Consider the following 23,636-nt stretch of genomic DNA (forward strand, 5'->3'; position numbering starts at 1 on the left):
GCTAGTGGACTATGCCCGTCTATTAATTATTAACTACAAATTCCAATTTTAAAACTTCACTAAATCTTCAATATTTCTTATTTCTCTTTATTTTACCAATCTTTCTAGAAAAACTGCTTCTCCCAAATATACCTAAATATCACCCAAAAATTCACAAAATACCCCACAACACAGATTCACGATATAATAATAGGGTTTTTGGATTGCTTGAAACGTGAAGGAGATATTTCCACTAAAGCCATGTCAAGTGGCGGAAAAATGGCGTTGTATGGCAGGTGTAACTCTCCCTTAAAAAAACAAGTCATAGCTGCAGCCTTTGACTGACTTTTTTTTTGGCTAAGCCCAAGGTTCAATAATTTTTTTTTATATTACTGGCTTGAATTGGCCCTCAGCCAGAAGCTCATGTGTGAGATGTTACTTGGTTCTTTTATGTCACTGATAGAATTTCTGAAACTGAAATCATTTAACATAAATTATTTTTGAGTGTACCTCAGAATAAATAAGAGAACTGGGCCTGGCGTTTCAAGGCTCGGCTTTGAATAACAAACTATTGAACTTTTTCAGTAGAAACTTCTGGATTTTTTAACCAATTCAGTTTTTGATTGACTTGTCTCAAACGGAAACTTAACTTTTTTAAAGAAGAACGTTTGTGTATAATTAAAACAAGAACAAAACAAGACCTTGTTTGTTTGGACTCCGCAGACTTAAATGTAGGCAAAATACCTTTAATGGAATCGATGAGCTTTTAAGATTATGCTTGTTTGTTTTTTAGGATAGATGTCTCATTAGAGCACAATCAATTGGTTATTCAAACAGTGCCGAAAGACACAACAAACTTCAAAGTAATTTATGCTAGCGCCTAAGCTAGGCGAATGTTAACTTAATAATTAACAACGAAACTCGAGAGGCCCCATCTGCGAAACCAAAAATATAGCATGTCTAATTGAGAGAGGCGGGAGCGTCTTTCTCTTTTTTTTACTGTAAAACAAAATGACGCTCAAGGTAAAGTTTCGTCAGTTCATATCCGTGATCTTCAATGTGTATTTAACTGCGCATGCGCTTGTCGATGCTCGGAATTTCAGACGAGAAAAGCAGGGTTTGAGCTTCGCAAAGTTCGTGAAAGATGCCTCCGTTAAACTGGATGCGATTCAACTCGCGAGCCTGAAAGTATCCAAACTTGGAGAATGCCTCCTTGAATGTACCAATCATCAAAAGTGCTACTCGGTGAATTTTGGCCGTTTACTTGATAGAGAGCACACTTGTGAATTGTTGGAAACAGACAAGTTCCGGCAAGCGAGTAAACTTTTTGCCAGCGGTGAAGACTTTGACCATTACTACGTTAAGGTAAGCAAACGTCAGCCCGTCTGATTGCTTCACCTTGGTATGCAAAGTTTTGAGAAATAAAGAGAAGTATTCTATGTCTGTTTTACCACAAATAGTTGTGTCATTCTGGGAGAACCAGGGCGACACTTAGTCCAGATGGGACGATTAGATTTCACGGATGAAATCGAGGTTTACAAAGAGAGTGGGACAGTTCTCGGGAATTCTCACTTATCAGATTAGTTCCACCGGTTCGAATTTCAGTTTCGAATTTCCTGGCTTTGATTGGCCGGAAAATTTCTGGTAAGCATTTTTTTCTGGACAATTTTCTTCAGTTTTGTTGCATATTTTTATGTTTAAAACCCTTCTCCAAGAATTCTCCATTGTTGAAGAAGCAACACTGTGCTCGATAATAATGATTAACTCAGCGTTTCCTGCGGTTGTGATGGTATAGCCCACTTTGTCTGAAATTTTTTCCAGTGTATATTTTTGAGAAATCCGTGCCAAATTTACTCACGAACGATCACCATGGACCTGAATTTGAAATTTCAAAAATTTATGTCCGAGATGACAGGTTTCATACCTCGCCTCAATGGAGTCGCCTCCCAAAAGGGCCCACATAAAGGGGTGATTTCTAACATCGGTCATGTTACCTCAGTCGTCCCTGAATGTCAACTTTAGGCTACCTTTAAGTTTTTCAGCACCTGATCTTAAAGTATTAATATATGCTTTTTTTTTATTATCTTAAGTAGAACTTCACTTAGCTTAAAGCTACTTTACAGAAAGCCCACAATAAAACCTCAACTTTTAAAGTTCCAGTCGTTAAATTTGGAAATGCTTCTGAGTACGTTTGTCCTAATTAAAAAGGAAGGTTGTATTTACAGAACTTTTATAGAAGCTTTGCTTATACTGTATGCAAAAAATTGATTCCTTTCGGTAAATGTTTGGCCAAAATGATTGGGAAAATGTCAAACGAGTTTTTGTCGCTTTTTCCCTTTTTGACATTAATACGGTTTGGCTTCCTATGACGAAACTGTAGCTACGCTGATCTCCTGTCCACAGAACGATAACAACATAAACAAACTAATACTGAACTCATGAAACACCTGTTAAAGGCTTGCCCCTTTCCATTTCAAAACACTTTGCTGGGATTCGATGACTCCTAATAACTGAAATCAAATCACTCTGGCACCCGTTGTTTCGGTGAATACTCGGAATCCTGTGGCTTTTGGAAGGAAATAATCTCCAACATACCATAATTGTCTCCAACTTTACATGAAATACCTTATTATAGGAAATTAACGCTTGTGTTAATTAAGGTATTTAAAATAAACGCGACTTAAATTTACGCGAATTGAAGGAAAAATTACTTCCGAATAACGGAAATTAACGCCAAAGAGGAGTTAAAATTTCAAAATGAGCTAAATTAACGCGACTTACACAAAGAAAAAGAATTTGTCGAGACAACAGGAAAAAATTATTTTAACAATTAAGTGTAAAAATCCGAAATGCAAGTAATGTTCTTGGAATTGTCCTTAAACATAGGGGTTAAGCGAAGGAATCTGCCTTGTTTGAGCGTTCTTCACATGCAGTGTCCACGATACCAGCAGATTCCACCCTGATAAAACAATGCTTTTTCCTCTCTGGAGTGTATCGAGAATTTGGGGCGAAAGTTATGGAAATTAAGGTCGTAGAAATTAACGCGCTACTTGATTACTTGACACGGAAATTAACGTTAATAGGCAACTTAAACGTCAATTAATTTCCTATAATAAGGTAAGTTGCTGTCTGCACGTGATCGGAACAGTACACATAGTACATTATCCAGCTTGCTACCAGCCTCTATTTACTAATGAATCTGACTGGTATGTCACATCACGTCACGCACGTCAAGTATGTCGCGTCACGTCACGTCACGCATTTCCCCCACGGAGTGGAATGCGTGACGTGACGAGCCAAAGCAGGTCTGCGCACTAGCCTAACTGGTATGTGGACATGAGTTCGACTTTGATCGGCTCCTGCAGGTTGCAGTAAATAGAAGTTTCGGTTCATTGAATTCGTTTACTTTTGCCTCTTACTTCCAGACACCGTGCATGAAATACCCTTGCCAAAATGGAGCTACGTGCTCGCCAGTCTACGATCGTGATGAGGACAAATGTGTATGTCTTCCAGGATTCACAGGGCAGCACTGTGAAACGGGTGAGTAACGTTCGTTATACTCTCCACAGCAAGCGGAGTCACGATCTTATGGTAGTCTGAACTACAATCACCAATCACAGTCAGAATCATAATCCTTCTCAATTACAATGGCTATCACCAATCACCATCCAAACCGCAATCCTAATCAATCACTATCACAATCACAATCGCTACTGATCCACAATCACGCGGTTACAACACCAGACTTCTGTACTAGACTCATTGCACATCACGAAACTATTTTATTTTTTAAATTAAAATCCAATCCTTCGTTCTTGACAATGTCCTCCTCGTTTGTCCTGGACAATTAAGTGTTGGAGTACGCATAACGCCAGGGAAGCTAATAGAACTCTAGTGAAACTTGAGGAAACTCCCCTCACTAAATTAACTGAAAAAGAGGAGGCAAGACACACTCAGAACTTGTGTGCCAGCAGCTTTCGAGTTAGGTATCACACGAGCACAGTTTGGCGATCTCTTCTCTGTGGCGTCCTGCTTCATAGTGTAAACTCACAAATGAAACCCTATAAAACCTGTCAAACCGGTAAACTGTTTTAATTTTGTTTTTCATTTTAGTGAACTGGATCCGCATGAAGCCATCTTCTGTTTGCATTGGAGCCATGGGCGACTCTTTTGGAAATTTCTCCGTTCCAACATCTGGTCAGGTCATCACCTTTAAACTGATCTACCAAAGGGGTTATTTGCAGTGCTCTCCTCTCACTGCGTATCGTTCACGCTGGGGGTGCTCTCACCCTATTATTCCTGCAGGGTACACGATGGGAATCCACATAACTGACTCCCAGAGGAAACGCCTTCTTCCCAAAGACGAGTTTATGAAGGATGCCGGATCCAGTGACTGTGTGTTACGGTTGTACTACAGCCTACCTGGTCTCACCATCGATTCCCCAGAGCTACTGTTTGATAACTTCACCACTCCTTTGCCTGTGACAGTAGGAGAGGAATTCCAGATATGGTTCGCAGATGACTTGGGCAACTGCTTGGAGAGCGATAATGGGCCGGGAGCAACATGTGCCGAGGTGTTTGGACTGTTCGTCTAACTCGTATGTCCCTTCAGTATTCATCTTCAGTGCAGAGCTCGTCATAATACACCACCAAAATAGGATGCCATGATCCTCATCGCATGCCATGGACGTACATCATCATCATGAACATTTCAAAGGTTTCAGTAGAAGTGATGTGAAGGATGTCAGCTCCCACAGGCCAGCATCTCCAGGAAATGGCATTAAAAAAAGATATATCAGCCATCCTCACCGTGAAGTGATTAGCTCGAAACGTCGTGTCTTAATGGCTGATTTCATATTTCGGAGCCAGTTACAGTATATTATGTAGTTACTGAGCACAATGTCTATTTTAGCATGTTGAGATCATAACAAATATAGCCTCCCTTTGAGACCTTCTTTTTCTTTTAGCTCGTTACGCAATCATGGGAAGGAAAGATTGCGTGACGAGCCAAAAGGAAGGCTATATTAAACGAATACACATCACAGATTCTCAGTAAAGTTCGATAAATCATCGCCTTCTCAGAATTCGTCACTAATTAATTCTTCCCTTTCGTTGTTCGATTATTTTTACTTCGAAAATTTCAGTTATGTATTTTCAACCATAAGAAAATCACATATATTAAGGTTTGGCGCGCTTTTATTTTTGCTCTCCTTTTCATACAATTTGTAATAAACTAATCAGAACCCAACAAATTGGTTCGATTAAAGATCAACTGGAATAGAACTTTAGATGAGCAACGTATGAGTTACAATTATTATCTGTGACATGGCTATTATCTTATTATACACTATAGTGAGATTTAAACGAACGAAAATAACATTCTGAATGCAAAAGGTTGGTCACACTGCACATTATCAAGGTTTAATCCCGTAATTATGTGCACATTCAAACTGCGCACTGATACGTGTGGAGTCTTGAGAGCAATAGAAAGTGTATCTAGCCAGGTTCTTATCCGTTAGGTACAGCTAGGGATTTTTATGCTTCTACAGAGAGTGGCAAAGAGAGGAAAATGAAACCAACTTGTTAATTATCGAGGGATCGTTATAATTAGGAGATTTCAGCGCCAACAACCCCTACCAGGAAAATCGATCATTCTCACTCTGTGCGGGACGATTCCGGGGTATCGAGAAATTCGTCGTCTCCCAGGGAATTATCTCCCGCGGTATTGCAGTAAGATTTACTGAAATTCCCCCGATCGACATTTCTGAGGAAATATTTCTGGCTGTTCACGTTCCCAGCATCCCTGTAGCGCCCAACAATGTAAGTGCATGTCCACTTCCCTCGACTTCCGGTGTACTTGCCTATGCCAAGCTCTGTTGAAGCTTTCCAGATCAGCTGCGAGAAGTGACCAAGTTTTTTCTGGTATCGAGGAATATTGAAGTTGTATTGGCACACCTCGTCGTACCTACAAACATGCAAGTCAAAGCGACTCAGTAGTAGTCTCAGTCTTGGATTACTACAAAACTGAATTATAAATGAAAAATATTGTAAAATGTAAAGGCGTTGTTCATAGAAGACGTGTGCTTAGCTACCCAAGCTAGTTTCCAGGCACGCAGGCAAAGTAAACATGGCAATAACCACGATAGCACTACATTACCATTAAATAACCCCGCGAGCTCGGAGAGAGAGACGAGGGGAAGAGAAAAATAACCGCCGGTTATTTTGTACCCCCTAGTCTCGCGTTCTGCCCTCGCGAGTCACGCTGCGCGCTTGATATCTCTCTCTTCCCGCTTGGCTCAATAAGCGCCTGTAATGCAGGCTAACCATTAAACATCAATTTTACATGACACTCAGGATAACTCTATAAAGGTAATCGAACTGAGTGACTAAAAGTCATATTTACACGAGAAGATAGGTTGGCAATAAAGATTGAAAAGAAAAAAAGCAGAAAAGAATAGATATATATAAATTAATCAGTTAATAATTAATTAACTAAAAAAGGAAGAAAAGGAGAAGGACTTCTTAGTTCATATAATTTAAACTATGTAAGTAAGCAAACTAGTACGACGCTGTCAGCATATTGAAAGTATCGCTGCTGTGTTTTGAGGTACGATTTTCGTCTATGGGAGTGATCTAGTATAGTCAACTTTTTTTACCGAAAGCCGTAAGATTCTAACCCACAAAACGTTAAGGTTCGAAAGCCTGGTCTACACGAGCAAAATTTTCTGTTTCAAGTTTTCTGTAATCATTTTTCTTTTTCCCATACATGAGAAAATTTGCCCAAATTTTATGTGAAATGCATTGGCTGAAAAACAAGCGCGTCTCTGCTGTCCACAATCATTTTTGGTGCATATAGAGACAATCGAGTTTTCAGCATAGCTTTTGCTGTCTCGTATACAAGGGAAAATATCTTTCGCACAGAAAACTTTCCACAAAAAATTAGCTCTTGCGGACCAGGCCAACGTATGAGGATTCCACGCACCAGCTCTTTATCGCATCTTGAACAGTCCTTCCCTCAACACCTCGCGCGGTTGTGCATCCCACAGCAAGATTCTCACCAACACCCGGGCGAGAATCCCTCGGGGAATGTGCAAGACCTTTTCCCTTATACTTTCTGAAGAGTTCGCGCGCATAGCTGTCAGCTCCTCTGTTTAGTCCGCTGTCAAGTCTCATTCGGGGAGAGTTGTGGACGGCTCGCAACGCATTGTGTTGATCCAGTGCTTCCTCTCTATAATCTGAAAATTTAATTGTCATCTGTCAATCACATGAAACGTAGTTGGATTCGTGGTAAATGTTTATTCATATTTTTAGTTGCCTCTCAGCAACATTTATATTTTCGTTTTTTCTCTCTATCGCGCTGTTAGTTTTACTTAATTGCCGGTTAAATTCTTACATAATTGATATTGTCAAAGAGTGTGATACATTGTAATCTTTTGTCGTAAAACGCTGTTTTTGCTTGAAAAAGCGCCTGCATTGAACAAAATATCACTTCACTTTAGTGTTAGTGTTATCAAAATAGCTGACATACTTAACATAGTCCGGCCTGCTTTCAACGATCGTGAAACAAACCTTAGCTACATTAAACGAATTTTGTTCGTACCTGCCGCAGCAAGATAGCACGCTGTTAAAAAGACAACAGCTCTGAAGAATGCCATTGCTCTGGTTGGATCGACTATAAAATTGCTGTAAAATAAAGAAAAACAGGATATTCATCTGATTGATAACAAATTACTGGAAACTAAAGATCTGAAAAATGAATTGACAATAAACGCCGAATCATGCCCGGTTTACGAACGTGTCCGTTGAATAAGATAACAGTAAAACAACAATAAATAACCCAAATCTTCAATAAAGGGAAAATTTTAAAGTTAAGTCTGAATTTTGCAATGGTTGTGATATTTAGTGAGATGCCATTTTCATAAAGAACGATAAAAAGTGGTCAGTGATACACATACTGAGAACCGAAAACTAACCAAATAGAAAAACAAGCAGAGAACGGCAGATCATTGTCATGGCAGATACCAAAAAAAAATTTGTTTTTAACCTTCGCGCGAGGTGTGCACTCACCAATATACCCCTTCCTCTAAACTGCGTTTTACGAAGTCGACGATGAAGTCAGAAAAACACAAGTTGACTTTATAACCCCAAACCTTCCGTCCCACCCGCGCCTTCAAAATTTCTTTTGTCTATTTAATTAAAGTAACTAAATTAAATTTTACCGTATTTTCCACGGTTCTTGAGTATTTTCGATTTTCAGTGAAGCGATAAATTGAATCTTGGATTTCAAAAGAAGGCGAATTTTCACTCAGAGATGACTTAGATTACAAAAACAATGGCGATGGACTAAATGAATTCGATCTGTTACAACAATGTAACAAATCAAAGATTGTATCCTTCAAATCTAGTACATATATCTCGAAACTGTTTCAAATAGTAGAAAAAAAAAAACTTTCCAAGCCTAACTTTCTCTAGGACAGGATTTGTTTTGTTTCATAGAAAACTTTTTCAACATTTTTTTTTAAGACCTTGAGATTTAACATTTTGGGATCAAAACTGTACGCGTTTTTCTTACACTGAAGGCTTCAATGATAGCAAGTGATTTTACGGGGGTACCCAACGAGAAAGTCTCTAAAACAAACTTTCAATCAATAAGCCTTTGGACCAGTTTTTTTCTAGTTATTCAGTTAAATATTTACAATGTGATTGTTAAAAAACTATCGTAAAAACCAAATTAAAACAAATCATTAAAATATAATTTCTATTGTTCTGTTGTCCAAAAATTCGTTTTGTTCTTGCTTCTGACCGGGTTAATGGGCGTTAAGCCGCAACACACACCAGCAGCGTCAGGTTGAATTTAATTAGTTTCCTTTCACTGAATTCACTCTGAAACATAATCGGCTTGGATAAACATTCTTTTTATAAAACTAAAAAAACTAATTAACCTTTTGGCTATTATTTGCTTTTAGGCAATAAATACAGTAAACTAAAATCTGATAACTGAACTGAGGAAAAAATTAATTAGTGTTTATTTTTGTAAAAGTAACAAGTTGTACCGGTCAAAGTATAAACGATTGCACTTCACACTGCATTTTAAGCTCTTGCTTTATTCCACGACAATCAAATGTTAATAAAAATTAGGAGTTCAAAGCTCTAACGAGGAAAAAAATTGTAAACAAAGACGTTATGCAAAAATGGCTGACATTTTAATATGCTTTAGTTTCCATTCAAATAATTAGCCCCACTAACAGTGTTTGGGATGTTCTGGTGCAAAGTGCTCTGAGGAAGTTTTGCCTTAAACGCGTGCGGGCTCTGGGGACGAGATTGGGGTTGAAAATGTTGGAGGAAAGGACGCATGCTCAGACTACACGTGCTGAAAAAACGATCCCAAGATGGCGGATGCCGTCAAGGTAAAAGTGAATTTATTGACAGTTTCCCCATTAGTTACTGTCAAAAAAGTAGAGGTTCCCCAGATAATGGAGTAAAAAACATTTCTACATCTGTATTGCAGGCGGCTGAATTCAAAGACAAGGGTAATGCTGCTCTACAAGCGGGCGATTTCGCCAAAGCTATCGGATGCTACACAGAAGCAATCCGTCTCGACTCATCAAACCATGTTTTCTACAGCAATCGATCCGCGGCTTACGCGAAGGACGCGAAATACGAGCAAGCTTTAGCTGACGCTAGAAAGTGCGTTGAACTGAAACCGGATTGGGGAAAGGTGAGAGATTTAGAGTTCCATCCTTTGCTGATCTGTGTGAATTTTATAAAGGTGGTGGGTTTAATTTTCAGTAGTAGTGTAGCAGCTCTCAGAAGCTTGAAATTGTTTTAAGCTTAATTGAGTAGCAGCTGCCAGAGTTTTTAGCCTTTTTTAAGGACGGTGCCTACTAATACCGAAGTATTTTTGCGCGGTTTGTGACTATGCAGGAAAAGCAGATCTTAGCAAGGGCTACTGGAATCCAAAACGAAAATTGGGGGTAACCACGCATTTTTCAGAGATATTCAAGCAACAATATCTCTAAAAAGCGCCAAAATATAAAGCAATGTATGGGATTTTTTCCTAAATTGAAGCTTAATTTTCTCTGAAAAATGCATGGCTACCCCCAATTTTCTTTTGAGATACCAAAGGCATTTGGTAAGTTCTGCTTTTTCCGTATAGTTTTAAACCGCGAAAAAATATTCCTGTATTAGTAGGCACCACCCATAGGAAACCTGAGTATCTCGCGATGCGCAGAACGTATGCGCAGTAGCAATAGTAGGCACCGTCCTTAAGAACAGTCTTGATTTGCAATTGGCCATTTTTCGATTTTGCATAGTATTTGCAGGAATTACTGCAGTATTGTGGATAACTGTAAATTTGTCCTTGTTGCACATGTGCATTTCAGCTGTAAAAATTATTTATGTTAACAGTAAAAGTTACATGTTTGCAGATGAACTGTTGTTTAACTCTGTACGTGAGCAACCCAGGGGAGGTTCTCCTTATAATGGACTATACAGGAAGGCTCCGCCCACAAGGGGTAACTTTTTCAGGCTGGAGGTATATAAAAGAGTAGGGATTTCATGAGCCAAAGTATAGAAAAGGGTGGAGAAAAGCTGTCATTAGGTATTTACAAGGGCCTTTCAAAATATCTTGGACAGACCTAACAAAAAAGATAGTGTTTCTACTGTAGGTAAGTGAAAGGGTTACCATTTACTATGGAAAGTATATAAAAGGGTTACTTTTCCTGTCATAAATGGTTTATAACAGGGTAAGGGTTTGGACCTTGCCGCGGAGCCTCCCCATATAAAACTTTCTTAAGGAAACCCTCCCTCCCCTCCCTGCTTTGCCCCTGGGGTGAGCAGAGATCACTTGGTCGTCCTATGTGCCAGCAGTGGAATAGGAAACCTCTGCAAACATCATTCTGATTGTTTTATCTGTGCCATCCACAAACCTGAATAAGTATGGTTTTAAATGGTAAACGTTGCTGGGAGGCGCTAAAGATTAATCAATTCCTTGAATGCTTGATTGCATTTGTGACTTTGTTGGTGTTTTGGGCAATAACATCCTTTGAAACTTTCGAGGCAGAGTTGCTGTTGTGACATTGTAGGACTGGAAGTGATTATTTGTATGATGTAGTACGAGTATGTCAAACATGCACAATAGGAAATTGGACAGATATTTGCAGAGAATTCTTTTTCTCCCATCAGCACATTACGTTGGTTTTGGCAATGTTCCCCAAAACTACAAGCTTTTCATAGTGATTCTTTGTCATAAACAAAGTATGTGAAAAAGGGCACATGACTGGATGGTACTAAGGGGAACTTAATTCTTTTTCAAGGATTTCTTCATGCTAGGATGTCAATGATCAACTCTATCCATAAACGTGCATTGGTACCTGGGGGCAGGGGGGATGTGTATTCCCTCACAAGACCTATACCATATGTGCTGTCCAACAGGGTCATGATTTTGAGTCTCCTGATATAGAACCTGTAGGGTTTACATTTTTGAGGTGTTTTCTAGAATTGGGTGTAAAAAAGAAATGGTTAATAGTTTATTGGCCAGTGCTGTAAAGAGATGTAGAAAAATAATGAGAACAATATGCACTGCAGACGGTAAATTACTGGTTGCCTGCATTCCTTGGTTGTTTGCTGTTGAAAGCTTATAAACAAATATTTTCACTCTGTAAAGGGGTATTCCAGGCTCGGTGCAGCATTGTCCTTCCTGGGGCGCTATGACGAGGCAGAAAAAGCCTACACTCAAGGCTTACAGCATGATCCTACCAACGCACAGCTGAAAAGTGGTTTAGAAGAAGCAAAAGCTCAAGCAGCACGTTAGTAGCAATAATTTTTATTGCATGTTTTACTTCCTAAGAAGTATGCAGGTGAAAGTTAAGTTGTAAATCAATGGGAGTGTCATCACAGAAAACTATTAATTAACAGCGTTCATTTGAATGGTCACACTTAAAGCATATCAATTTTCAAGTTCAAGTTTTGTTTATTAACAACAGAACCTTAAGTTATAACTAGGCTGGCTTGCAAATAGCGAAGAGCTAATCGTGGCAAGCCAGACTGTACACAAAATAATTAATTTTTTTTTAACATTACATACAACAATAACAATGATAATGTGTGAAGAGGAAAACTAGACAATAACGAAGTGCAACAAGGAAGACTAAGTCTAACTAAACTTTGGTCGGAATTCTAATCTTTCATTTTATTAATTATGGTATCTATCTAGACATAGAGAGTTTTCCATTTCTAGTATTTCAGTTAATTTTAATGGTTTTTTATCATCCATGGACTCACAAGTTTGAACCACTTTGTACACCACCACAGGAAAGTACTGCTTAGTAGCTTTCATTTGAATGGTCACACTTAAGGATATTGTCCACTGATTCAAAAGTTAAAACTACCTTGTTCAGCATAATAAATAGCACCACAGGAAAGTACTGCTCAGTAGCTTTCATTTGAATGGTCACACTTAATTAAGGATATTATCCACTGATTCAAAAGTTAGGACCACCTTGTACAGCATAATAAACAGCACCACAAGAAAGTACTGCTTAGTAGCTTTCATTTGAATGGTCACACTTAAGGATATTATCCACTGATTCAAAAGTTAGAACCACCTTGTACAGCATAATAAACAGCACCACAGGAAAGTACTGCTCAGTAGCTTTCAATTGAATGGTCACACTTAAGGACTTAATCCACAGACTCAAACTAACTCTGAAAACAAACTAGAAATAACTTGGTTGTACAGCACAAAAACAGTGCCACAGGAATGTATGATTTAATGGTTGCATTTAATTTTATGTATTTCCTCCTCAGAACTCAACATAGCCTTATTGTTGTGCCAATGTATACAATAGAAGCAATGTATAGATGTGTGCTCTTTGAATAAATTCTTGCAGATGTACTGCCTCATAAACTATCGTCCTTCCATTTTTTCGGGCAGTAGCTTAGTCTCCTATGAAGCTGTTATTTACATGTAGTTTGTTATGGAAAGGTCTTTTGACGACCCAAATGGTAGCTGCTTTGGAGACTAGAATAGTGTAAAGTTCCTTGTCAACTCTTACCCATATAACTCTAGAATAATTTATAATCAAGGGGATCATGTGTAATCTAACTTTATTAACAGGTAATAACCCAATGATGAATCCATTTGCCGTTCCTGACTTGTATGTGCGTCTTGCTACAAACCCCAAGACCAAAGCATTCTTGGAACAGAAGGACTATATAGAAACTATTGAAGCTATCAAGCGTAACCCTCAGCTGCTTGGAACGTAAGTTGTGTTCACCGAAGTTCACTGGTCACTTACCCACTCAACCGCTCACCTGATCAATGCTTTTGATGCTAAACGGTACATAAGGGGGTTTCTGGTACAAATTCCAATCAAGCAGCGACAGAAAATTTTACACCATGTTTTTGCGGTAGCATGGGTTTCATTCTAAAGTGAAATGGTTGAAATTAAAAGAAATGTGAAATGGGCAGTTGTACCACATTCTCACGACTGCATTACAAATGATTTTTAACTCGTGAATGCGCGTAGCGCAATGAACGAGTTATAGTGATAGGTGACTTTTGACTTGGTCGGTCGGTCGGTCGGTCGGTCGGTCGGTTTTGTCGTTAACTTTCGGGCGTGCGCAGTGAATGAGTTTTAAATTCAATTAGTGGAAAAAAACACGCGAACATTTATTGTTCACGGCGCATCAGGAAATTCTTATTCAATATGTAGAGAATAATTTGACGATCATTCAGTGCAAGAATGGAGATTTTTCGTTCAATCTGAGCAAAGTTACAAGTTTTTTTAGTTTTTCAGAAAGTCCGGGGTCGTAAACTCAATTAGTGAAAAAAAAAAACGTGAAAATTTTTTTTCACGACGCGTCAAAATTCTCTCATTCATTCTGTAGAGAATAATTTGACAATCATTTTAGTGTAAGAATTGAGATTTTTCGTTGAATCTGAGCAAAGTTATAGGGTTTTTCGTTTTTTCTACAAAGTGCGGTTTCTTTTAAGAATTAAAAATAACTTAATTTAGAAATAATTTAATTAAAAAATAATTTAATTTGTCAGTTTTCACGCGAAAGTGGAACGTGCCATGTCACGCATCATTGACGACGTAAACAAAATTATGCAAATGAACACTTTAAGATCTTGTCAGCTTTCATAAAGGTTTCAAAGGGAAAAAATGTTTCATTTTCGAAATTTACAACTGGTAATTTATGAGAAAGCAAAAGGACGCGGTCGATAAATAATTCTTATTTAGCAAGAGCTTGTCATACTTCATTATTTTTACTTGACGATTGCGTGGACTGAACTCCAAAGGAAAAATTTCACGCATTTATGTCGGGCATGAAATGTTGTGCGATACTTTGTTGAACATATTTCCCTTTGTGAGATCGGCTTGCCCTACAGTAATTTTGTAATTTTAATTCCCAAAAAAACTTCACTTGCCGGGCAAGTGATGGTCAGAATCCACTAGCCCGATCGCAAAATCCAGTAGCCCCGGACTATCGGGGACACGAATTTGCATGACGTAGCTGGACATGGCGTGCTTCTATGAACTTTGAAAAAAAAAAAAGACAAGTGATTTTTTTTTAATTGGCGCATCAAAATAATCTTATTAAATCTGTAGAGAACAGTTTGACAATCATTTTTATAGTACAAGAATGGTTATTTTTCGTTACATAATCGGGCAAAGATATAATTTCTTTTTGCTTTCAAGGAAGTTTCCGTAGCCGTCTAAATTTCAATTACTATGTGTCATCTGCATTCACGAGTTGGCTCACTGGAGCCTTTGATTTATCTGGAAATGAGAATCTTGATGTGGTGTGTTTCAGTACCTTTGCTACACTATACATCCTGTAAACCTACATGTATCCTTTCCTTGGTGGCCTCTATCCTCTGTGTCTGAGATTTTTCTGGTCAAAAATATTACACAACATTTCAATTTTTTATCACTTAAACCCTGCATTATCCTGTTCCTTATATGGCTTCTGAAGACTTCTCACTCTCTTTTTTTCTTGGTTCTTGTCCACTCACCCCCCCCCCCCCCCCCCCAAATGGTTGTTTAGATGTACCGGTCACTCTGAAAATCAAAAGATTCATTTTACAAGGCCATCTATTTTTGTAGTTTCGTCAAAATGATAAATTCCAAGAATGTTAATAATGTGTCATTTTCAATTAAGTTGAAGGACTGATCTAGAGTGAGGCAGTTAATTTGGCTCATTTCATTCCAAAGTTTTCACCTGCTTACTGGCTCGGCTGTATAGTTTTGCAAAATGGACAGTACCTTAGTTACCTGGCAAATAAAGTATGTGACTCTGCTTAGCCTCTTGTTGATTTTATAGCATTCACATAGCAAATTTTTCTTTACAATGATTTTTGACAGCTACCTCCAGGATCCTAGGATCATGCAAACAGTAGCGGTTGTGCTGGGTATTGATGCTGATGCACCAGACACTGAAGGCAAGTATCATAAAAAAATGTGCTGTTATATAATTTTTTATTTAAATTCACACATTATCGCATAAAAAAATACCGTCGGTTGCATCGAAGCCTGGACACAAGACAAAAACCATGTTCTAAGAGGGTGCCAGACATGACATGTTTTGTCGCCAAACATTTGAAGTTTGACAGCCGTCAAGCAAACTGTCCCACCAGATCAGTGTGATCCACTCATAAGCTAATTTCATATTTCTCAACTTACAGGCATATTTCTTGCTCAGAAACAGTACACACAGCCTCCAGAAAGTATTCTTAACATCTAAAAATGCTTGCAAAGAATATTCTTTTGAGCAAAAACAAATCAAGTCAACAACAGCCAGCTACTCCAAACTTTGAATGTTTGGCACCAAAACATGTCATGTTTGCACTCAACTAGAACATGTTTTTCCCTCCCGTGTACACGCTTAGATGCAATCAACGGTAAATTACAATGTGTAAATACAAATGAAGACGAAAATAAGAAAAGTTTACAGATTGAGAATAAAACAGTTTGCCAGGGACCGGGTTGAGGTAATTAATTGTTACTAACAATACACAATATTATCAAACTATAAACATTAAAGGTGAGCTTTGCTATTAGACCTTATAATGGCACTGGGAAAAAAACTACTCTTAAAACGCTCTGTTCTACACTTGTACAGACTCCTGCTGTTTGAGTTTCTAGTAAAATGTTTGTGCGCACATGCCCAGGTCTGTGTCAGATGTTGTGAAAAAGGTCTACCCTTATTAGCACAAACTTAATATACTTTACTTAAACTTTAAATACTGCACACACACACAAACTCGAAGAATCGAGACTTAATCAAAAACTAACATTTTCATTCACCTCCATCTTATTTTTCTTTCTTACTGACCGTTGCACCCCAAGTTTTTCTGTAAAGAACATTAATTTTGATTTTAAACTAATGATACAGTGTATGTTGTTATCACGTGCAGAGTCTCCTCCTCCTTCTTCACGCCCAGAAGAGAAGCCGTCTTCTGCTGAACCAATGGAAACAGACAAACCGGAACCTGAACCAGAGGTTGATCCTGCTGTTAAACAGGTAATGTCACTTCAGTTTACTGAACCCTGACCCTTTTTCAGACCAAAATATGTAATTTTCTGGTGCCCTTTTTCAGACCTAACCTCTAAAATTTGTACCCATTTTCAGACCTGGTTTCTAGAATCCATACCCGTTTTCAGATTTTCAGACCAAATGGTTAAAAATCTGTACTCCATTTCAGAACAAAACTGCTCTAAAACCAAACTCTTTGAGGCCACACATATAACTTGATAGGTTTATCTTTTCTTTTCTGTTTTTTGTTCTTAAATTCTAACTGGCTTCTTAACTTTCTGTGTATGCTGATGGGGCTCCCCCATAATTATCAAAATTGTAGGTTTATCAACCCTTTAACCTGTGATGTCAAAGAACAAAATAATTCTCCTATCTTGTCCCCATACTTTTCTTATAAAAGTTCTATGGAGAAGTTAATAAAAAATCAAGAAAATTCGCCTCGGGTGATCATATCCTTAATTCTCATGACCTCAGGTGTTGAATAAGCATTGATATTACAAGGAGAAATTTGATGCTTATCACTGTTAGAGCCTAAAGGATTAATGTTGTTTAATTTTCGATTTGTAGTCTGTAGAAGAGAAAGAGTTGGGAAATGCTGCCTACAAAAGAAAAGATTTTGAAACTGCCCTGGAGCACTACGGAAAAGCTATTGAGCTTGATCCCACAAATGCTAGCTTTCTCACCAACAGAGCAGGTTAGTGAGCTTATGAAACAATTCAGGGATGGAAATAAGGCTGTTTTGTTTGCAGGACATGTCTGCTTCCAGACAGGTCCTTTTTGGAAATGACATTTTACTAAATTAACCTTGTACATATCAATATAATGGAGGCTGGGTGGCATAGTGATGAGCACCATGGACTAGTTTTGATCACACATTTTTGAATATTTTATTGATTAAGTGAGTCATGTTTAAGGCTGGTCTCTAGATTGAGTCACATTGTTTTTTTTCAACAAGAAATTTGATTCCACATTGTTATAGTCCTACTTGCTTTATACAACGGAAACTGGAATACATTGTGAACAATGTTTGTTGTTGACCTAGCGTATATTATACACATCTCTGCTCACATTATCACCTGAGATTGTTTGTTTGTTTATTTCAGCTGTGTTTTTCGAACAAGGCAAGTATGATGAATGCATCCAAGAGTGTGAGAAGGCAGTTACCGTAGGCAGGGAACATGGAGCAGCTGGTTATAAAATGATTGCAAAGTAAGCAATAGTGCCACTCTGGGTTTGGTCTTCCAGCAGATAGCACTGCAGGTTTTCCTTTTTTTCCTTTCCTACTGAGAGATTGTTTTTTGATCAACAGTCAAGCTTTAATTATCTGAACCTCAAGTATATGTATATCCCCATTCCATGCTTGTCTCTGCTGTTCCAATTAACATTTTTTGTGAGTATAACCTAAAGGAGTCTCAATCCTGGAACTTAAGGAAATAAGTTCTCCAATCAGGCATTCATTACTCTGTTTCCAAGTGCAAAATATTTCTCAAGGCTTTAATATGAATAATTCTGTCATTTTTCTTTTCCCATGAAGATGAGGTGTGAATTCATGATTTTTTTGTCTCTCTGCTTAAAAAAAAGCCCACACACACATACAGAAGAAATCAGCCATGCAGCAACACTCTTGTTTGAATTGTTCAATTTAAGGGATATTATGTCAAATTTAAGCCTTGAGAAAAAAATACAGAACTAATTTTTTGGAGTTGTTTAAGGCCAAATCATTGCTAACTAGTACACCCCTCCTTCCTTAAGCCTATAAGGTAATTGCTGAGTGCTTAACCATCTAATTGGTAAATTTTTCTTGGTTCAAACTTCATGTTTGGTAAATAACATTTTTGTATATTTTGTAGAGCCTACGGCAGGATTGGAAATGCTTACTACAAGCAGGGAAAGCTTTTAGAAGCCATCGACGCTTACAATAAATCTTTAGTTGAACATAGGACACCTGAAGTACTCAAGAAAGTACAGGAGGTAAGACTTTTTGGGTTAATTTCATCTGATGGCAGATTTAGAGATCTTTCTTCCTGATAGCACAAAGCCCAGTGTTCCAGTTAATGTTCAAAGGCAAGGAGTCAATTGATGCATATATCTTGTTAGATGGTTTGGTGTGTAGTGTTGCAGTATATTTTAGAGTTCCGTAGGTTGGGTGAGTCACAATACAAACAATGAGTAAAAAGATACAGCAACACTATGCTGGCCGGGAGTGCTAAGGATTGATGATGTTGAAAGAGGTGATTTGCACATCGTTGTCTGAATGATGTGCAAGTCAGAAACTTGAAAGCAAAGAGGCAAACTGAATCTTAAACACATTGTGGTTTGATTGTACAGGCAGAGAAGATCTTGAAAGAGCAGGAGAGGTTGGCATATATAGACCCAGTAAAAGGAGAAGAGGAAAAAGAAAAAGGAAACGCTCTCTTCAAGAAAGGTGGGTTTTATTTTTTTATAAAGATGTAACGTGACTCTTTTATTCCTGGCATGGTTTACACAACTCCTAGAATTCCTGAAAAACCCCTAGAAATGTAAATGTTTCTGCCAAGGTCCTGGAAAACTCCCAGAAAGTAATGTAGTATGTAAATACCTTCTACACAATTAGTATGTGTTTTTGAAATCAAAAAAGAAAGTTAGGGGTAACAAAGCATTTTTCAGAGAAGATAATTAAGCTTCAGATAGAATTCCATGCATTGTTTTGTATTTTAAAGTTTTTTAGAATTGTTGTTGCTTGATTATTCCTGAAAAATGCGTGGTTATCCCCAGTTTTCTTTTTGGATTTCAAAATCCATTGCCAAAACGAGCTTTTCCCACATAGCCATAAACTGGGCAAAAATACATCCGTATTAGGAGGTACCTAGCCTGTGAACGCAGACGTATTTCTGGCTGTCGCTTCTCTCGACAGCCGGAAATACGTCTGCGTTCGCAGACCAGGAGGTACCGTCCTCAATGGAGATTCTCCTTTAATTGTGATACGCAGGTGACTTTCCAGAGGCTCTCAAGTATTACAAGGAGGCTATTAAGCGGGATCCAGACAATGCTAAACTTTACAGTAATCGTGCAGCTTGTTATCAGAAGTTAGCTGCTTTCAACTTAGCCTTAGAGGTATGTTGTAGCGAAAGCCATTAAAATAGCAGTTTTAAAGGAAACCTCCGCTGTTTAAATAAATTAACTTTAAATGTTTTACATTTTGTTGGAAATCATGGAAATATCATTTCTGTGTAAGACAAAACAGGATTTGATTATTGCCCATTTTCGCTTTTAAGTTTCCCGGGCGCCGCCATGTTGGATTTCATGACGTAATACGGTTGTTCAACTGGTTCACACAAACAAACTTCTACTCACTGACAATAGCGGCAACCGTATGACGTCACAAAATCCAAAATGGCGGTGCACGGGAAATTTTTAAGCGAAAATATACAATAATCATATTTAATTTTTTGCACACTTGCAAATTTAGAATTAGGACACTATTTCCGACAATTTACCGTCAATTTGTTGTCGGAGTGGAGATTCCGTTTAAGAGAGTAGTTTTAAGGGCCGTTTACGCGACAGGCAAAAAATGTTAGTTACGGATCGGTTAACAAGTGGAAAGTGCCATGATTTTTGTAAAGAAATACCCGTGCTGTTTTGAGTCCATAAGCGCCTATGCACCCAAAACAGCAAGGGTATTTCCTTACAAAAATCATGAGTACTGTTCCGCTTTTTAAGGGGTCCATACCATATTTTGGCTAATACAAAACGAAAATCCCGCCCCATGTATGTCAGCGCGCACTGCTACCCACGCGGCATGACAAGGTTTTTAGAATGATTTTTCGGCTTTTGAATGTAATACCAGCTTGTTAAAATTACCTCAGTTCCGTTACACGTCCTTCACAACGACAAGTTTGCTGAGTATTCTGTGACCCGCGATTTTAATTTTGCGTGGTTATCTATTCTAGCGATCTCTATTTTCTCATTTCAGGATTGTGATATGTGTATCAAGTTGGATCCCACTTTTGGTTAGTTATCACTCTATTCCTTTAAGCCGCCGTTACACGTTGAAACTTTTTGCTGAAACTTGTTTGCAACGGCGAACGAGACCAGTTTCACGAAGTGGTGTTACTCGATGAAACTCTTGTTTTATCACCACTACAACCGCTGCGAACCGTTGCAGAAGTAGAAAACGGTTCTACTTTTCGTGAAACTTAACTTGTCTCGCAACGGAAGTTCGAAAAAGTTTCACAAAACCGACCATGTTACGCCGTGCAACACCTGCTAAAACTTGTTTCGCAGCGCCGTTGCACACAAGTTTCAGCTAAAAGTTTCAACGTGTAACGGCGGCTTTACTCTAATAAGCTTTCTTTCAGTTCCTCGTACAACTTTAAGACTGTTTCTTCAGTCAGCTGCCGTTTCATCATCGGGGGTTCGAGACGCAGAGTGAATGTTAAGAAAGTCAGTGTTCTCTCCATAAAAGTAAAGTGTACGCAAGCCAAGAGTTGACTGTCAAACGCTATTCGTGCTTTTGATCATTTCTGATTTGCTCCACAGTCAAAGGCTACACGAGAAAAGGCGGTGTCCTGTATGCACTGAAGAAGTTCACGGATTCACAGAAGGCTTACCAGAAAGCTCTTGAAATTGATCCTAATAACAAGGTAACAATAGGTCATTCTCGACTGCCTTTGAACCTCATTATAAAGCGAGGATTTGTGCATAGTTTCCATTCATATGCAGACAAAACTTGTTTTCAAATGAAAAACTTTGCACTTAGCCTCGTTTTCGTCATGAGGTTCAAAGTAACTCGGCAATGGTCTATTGACTGTTGGTCTATAAACTGCGAGGATCTTTCTTCTATTTGATGAAAGTTTGTTTGTGTTTGCCTCGAACTTAAGTTTTGAGCTGCATTTATTTTCCCACGATTGGCACTCCTTTTAGTTGCACGTTTTTACTTGGACCTGGTTCCAAATTAAACGTTTTTGTATGCTTTGCAATGGTCACTTTTGTGTGTGCCTCGAAAATGCTGTATTCTGCGGGCAGAATGCTCACTGCCGCGAGTGATAGGCCTATTTCCAGCGCTTAGTGTCGTTTGTATGTTTTCCTGCACTTGGCGTCCTTTGTATGTTTTCCCGCGCTCGGCATCGTTTGCACGTTTGGCGTCGTTTGCATGTTTCCCCGCGCTTGGCATCGTTTGCATGTTTTCCCGCGCTTGGCACCGGTTGCATGTTTCCCGCGTTTGACGTCGTTTGCATGTTTTTCCGCGCTTGGCACCGGTTGCATGTTTCCCGCGTTTGGCGTCGTTTCCATGTTTTCCCGCGTTTGGCACTGGTTGCATGTTTTCCCGCGTTTGGCGTCGTTTCCATGTTTTCCCGCGCTTCGCTTGGCACCGGTTGCATGTTTTCCCGCGTTTGGCGTCGTTTCCATGTTTTCCCGCACTTCGCTTGGCACCGGTTGCATGTTTTCCCGCGTTTGGCGTCGTTTCCATGTTTTCCCGCGCTTCGCTTGGCACCGGTTGCATGTTTTCCCGCGTTTGGCGTCGTTTCCATGCTTTCCCTTACTTAGAGGCGTTAGAGCAGATTCACTTTTTCCTGTGCTTAGCAATTTTTGCTTGTGTTTTGTTTGTACCTTCAACTGTAGTTTGCGCGGCAATTCATTGACACATCTCCTTGCTTTTATATTCAGGAAGCCCAAGAGGGCATAAAAGCTTGCCAGACGTCATTTTCTGAACAGCCAACAGACCCTGAAGAGATAAGAAGGCGAGCAAATGCTGATCCTGAAATACAGGTACATTACAGTGAAGTTAAATGTGTGGTTAATTATTGGACTACAAAACCGAGTTTTCTAATCAGCCATTAGTACAAATCCAGGGTTGTTTTCTAGAGTGCGGCATCGTGAGGTTACCGAAAAGAAAAACTGTTACGACGCAAACACAACTTTTTACAGGTAAATTCTCAGTCATTATTTACTTCCTTTTGTTTTTACTTACGACTAGGAAATACTTACGGATCCAGCCATGAAAATTATCCTGGAACAAATGCAAGAGGATCCCAAAGCTGCCCAAGAGTAAGTGCTGTTGTTGTTCTTTTAATTTTCCTTAATTAATTTTGTTCTTTTGTCAATTTTCACTCTGGAAATCTCAGCAGCGCATCACACGCGGTAAGTTGTGAAACCCGGATACTCGCGAGGGTAGCTCGCGTGTGATGTAACTGGGTGTCTGTGAGTAATTTTTAACTCTGATTTTGTTTCTCCGCAGACATCTTAAAAATCCTGACATTCGAAGCAGAATACAAAAGCTGTACGAGGCGGGTATCCTACAGATCCGCTGAAAGATCCAAGCAAAGTTTCAGTTGTGCCTGTCTAGCTTTTGTCTGTTTTCCTCACGAAGCATCATACTCGTGGCAGTCGTCAACCCGAAGATTTCCGAAGGTGGAGCCGACGTGTGCTCGAGCAAAGCAAATTCAGGCTGATAAACTTCGTTTCTTTTTGTATGAGACGTACTGGATTCTCACCTTTAACAATGGCCATTTTTATACTAGAGGACGCATTATCCGTCTGGACGAACTTGGGCAAACATTTGTTGCTCGTCTGGTTATTCGTCTCTAGTATAAAGACGGGTACAAGACGCATTATCCGTCTCGACAAACTATTTTCCGCTGTGCGTCGTTCAAGACGAATAACGGAAGATAATTCGTCCAGACGGATAATGCGTCCTTTAGTGTAAAAACGGCCGATTTCTTTTCTGCCAGCTAACCACAAATCAAACGAGTGTGCTTCGCTAATCAGTTGAGAAATGAAACAAAATATGCTAAAAACGACGTGTCATAACGTTTTAGTCATTCCTTAGTAATTCGCCTTTTGCTGTAACGAAGAAACATCGAGTCGTTTTAATGGAATAATTTTAAGTGTAGTTGTCTTTGAGGTTATAGCAAAACACTCAATAAAATACCGACCTTGTAATAAATTCCTGCTGGACAGGTCACTTCTGCAATTAGCAGAACTTTAGCACGTGTAGAGTAATGAACGACACCCGACATTTGTGTGAAAAGACTGACTAGATTTCCTCACAAATATAACAAACTCCTCTCCATTCGCTTTGGGGTTCTACCGACATTTTCGTCAGAACCGAGAACAAAAACATCTAATCAGGGAAT

The 23,636-nt window shown here is 38.9% G+C and overlaps 3 protein-coding genes across 3 annotated transcripts; 2 read left to right on the plus strand and 1 right to left on the minus strand.

The window, feature by feature from the left end:
* The first annotated feature begins 990 nt into the window (after positions 1-990).
* LOC146478425 (uncharacterized) lies at positions 991-4,988 on the plus strand. The gene is made up of 3 exons (XM_085111678.1): positions 991-1,344; positions 3,345-3,519; positions 4,093-4,988. The coding sequence occupies exons 1-3, from the start codon at positions 991-993 to the stop codon at positions 4,572-4,574; spliced, it is 1,011 nt and encodes a 336-aa protein (XP_084967804.1). The 3' UTR covers positions 4,575-4,988.
* A 20-nt stretch (positions 4,989-5,008) lies between these two features.
* Positions 5,009-8,053, minus strand: LOC146478426 (Golgi-associated plant pathogenesis-related protein 1-like). The gene is made up of 4 exons (XM_085112007.1): positions 8,024-8,053; positions 7,580-7,662; positions 6,962-7,214; positions 5,009-5,944 (listed from the first exon to the last, which is right to left on the minus strand). Exons 2-4 carry the CDS (start codon positions 7,632-7,634, stop codon positions 5,635-5,637), a joined length of 618 nt encoding a protein of 205 aa, XP_084968133.1. The 5' UTR covers positions 7,635-7,662; positions 8,024-8,053; the 3' UTR covers positions 5,009-5,634.
* A 1,248-nt stretch (positions 8,054-9,301) lies between these two features.
* On the plus strand, positions 9,302-23,446 carry LOC146478427 (stress-induced-phosphoprotein 1-like). Its single transcript, XM_085111980.1, has 16 exons — positions 9,302-9,386; positions 9,488-9,697; positions 11,645-11,786; positions 13,097-13,241; positions 15,351-15,427; positions 16,403-16,509; positions 17,089-17,215; positions 17,625-17,730; positions 18,372-18,492; positions 18,850-18,946; positions 19,490-19,614; positions 20,474-20,510; positions 21,040-21,143; positions 22,168-22,269; positions 22,478-22,548; positions 22,739-23,446. Exons 1-16 carry the CDS (start codon positions 9,369-9,371, stop codon positions 22,809-22,811), a joined length of 1,662 nt encoding a protein of 553 aa, XP_084968106.1. The 5' UTR covers positions 9,302-9,368; the 3' UTR covers positions 22,812-23,446.
* The last annotated feature ends 190 nt before the right edge of the window (positions 23,447-23,636 follow it).

This window comes from Pavona decussata, unplaced genomic scaffold (assembly GCF_977016875.1).
Source record: "Pavona decussata unplaced genomic scaffold, jaPavDecu1.1 SCAFFOLD_64, whole genome shotgun sequence".
Lineage (NCBI taxonomy): Eukaryota > Metazoa > Cnidaria > Anthozoa > Scleractinia > Agariciidae > Pavona > Pavona decussata.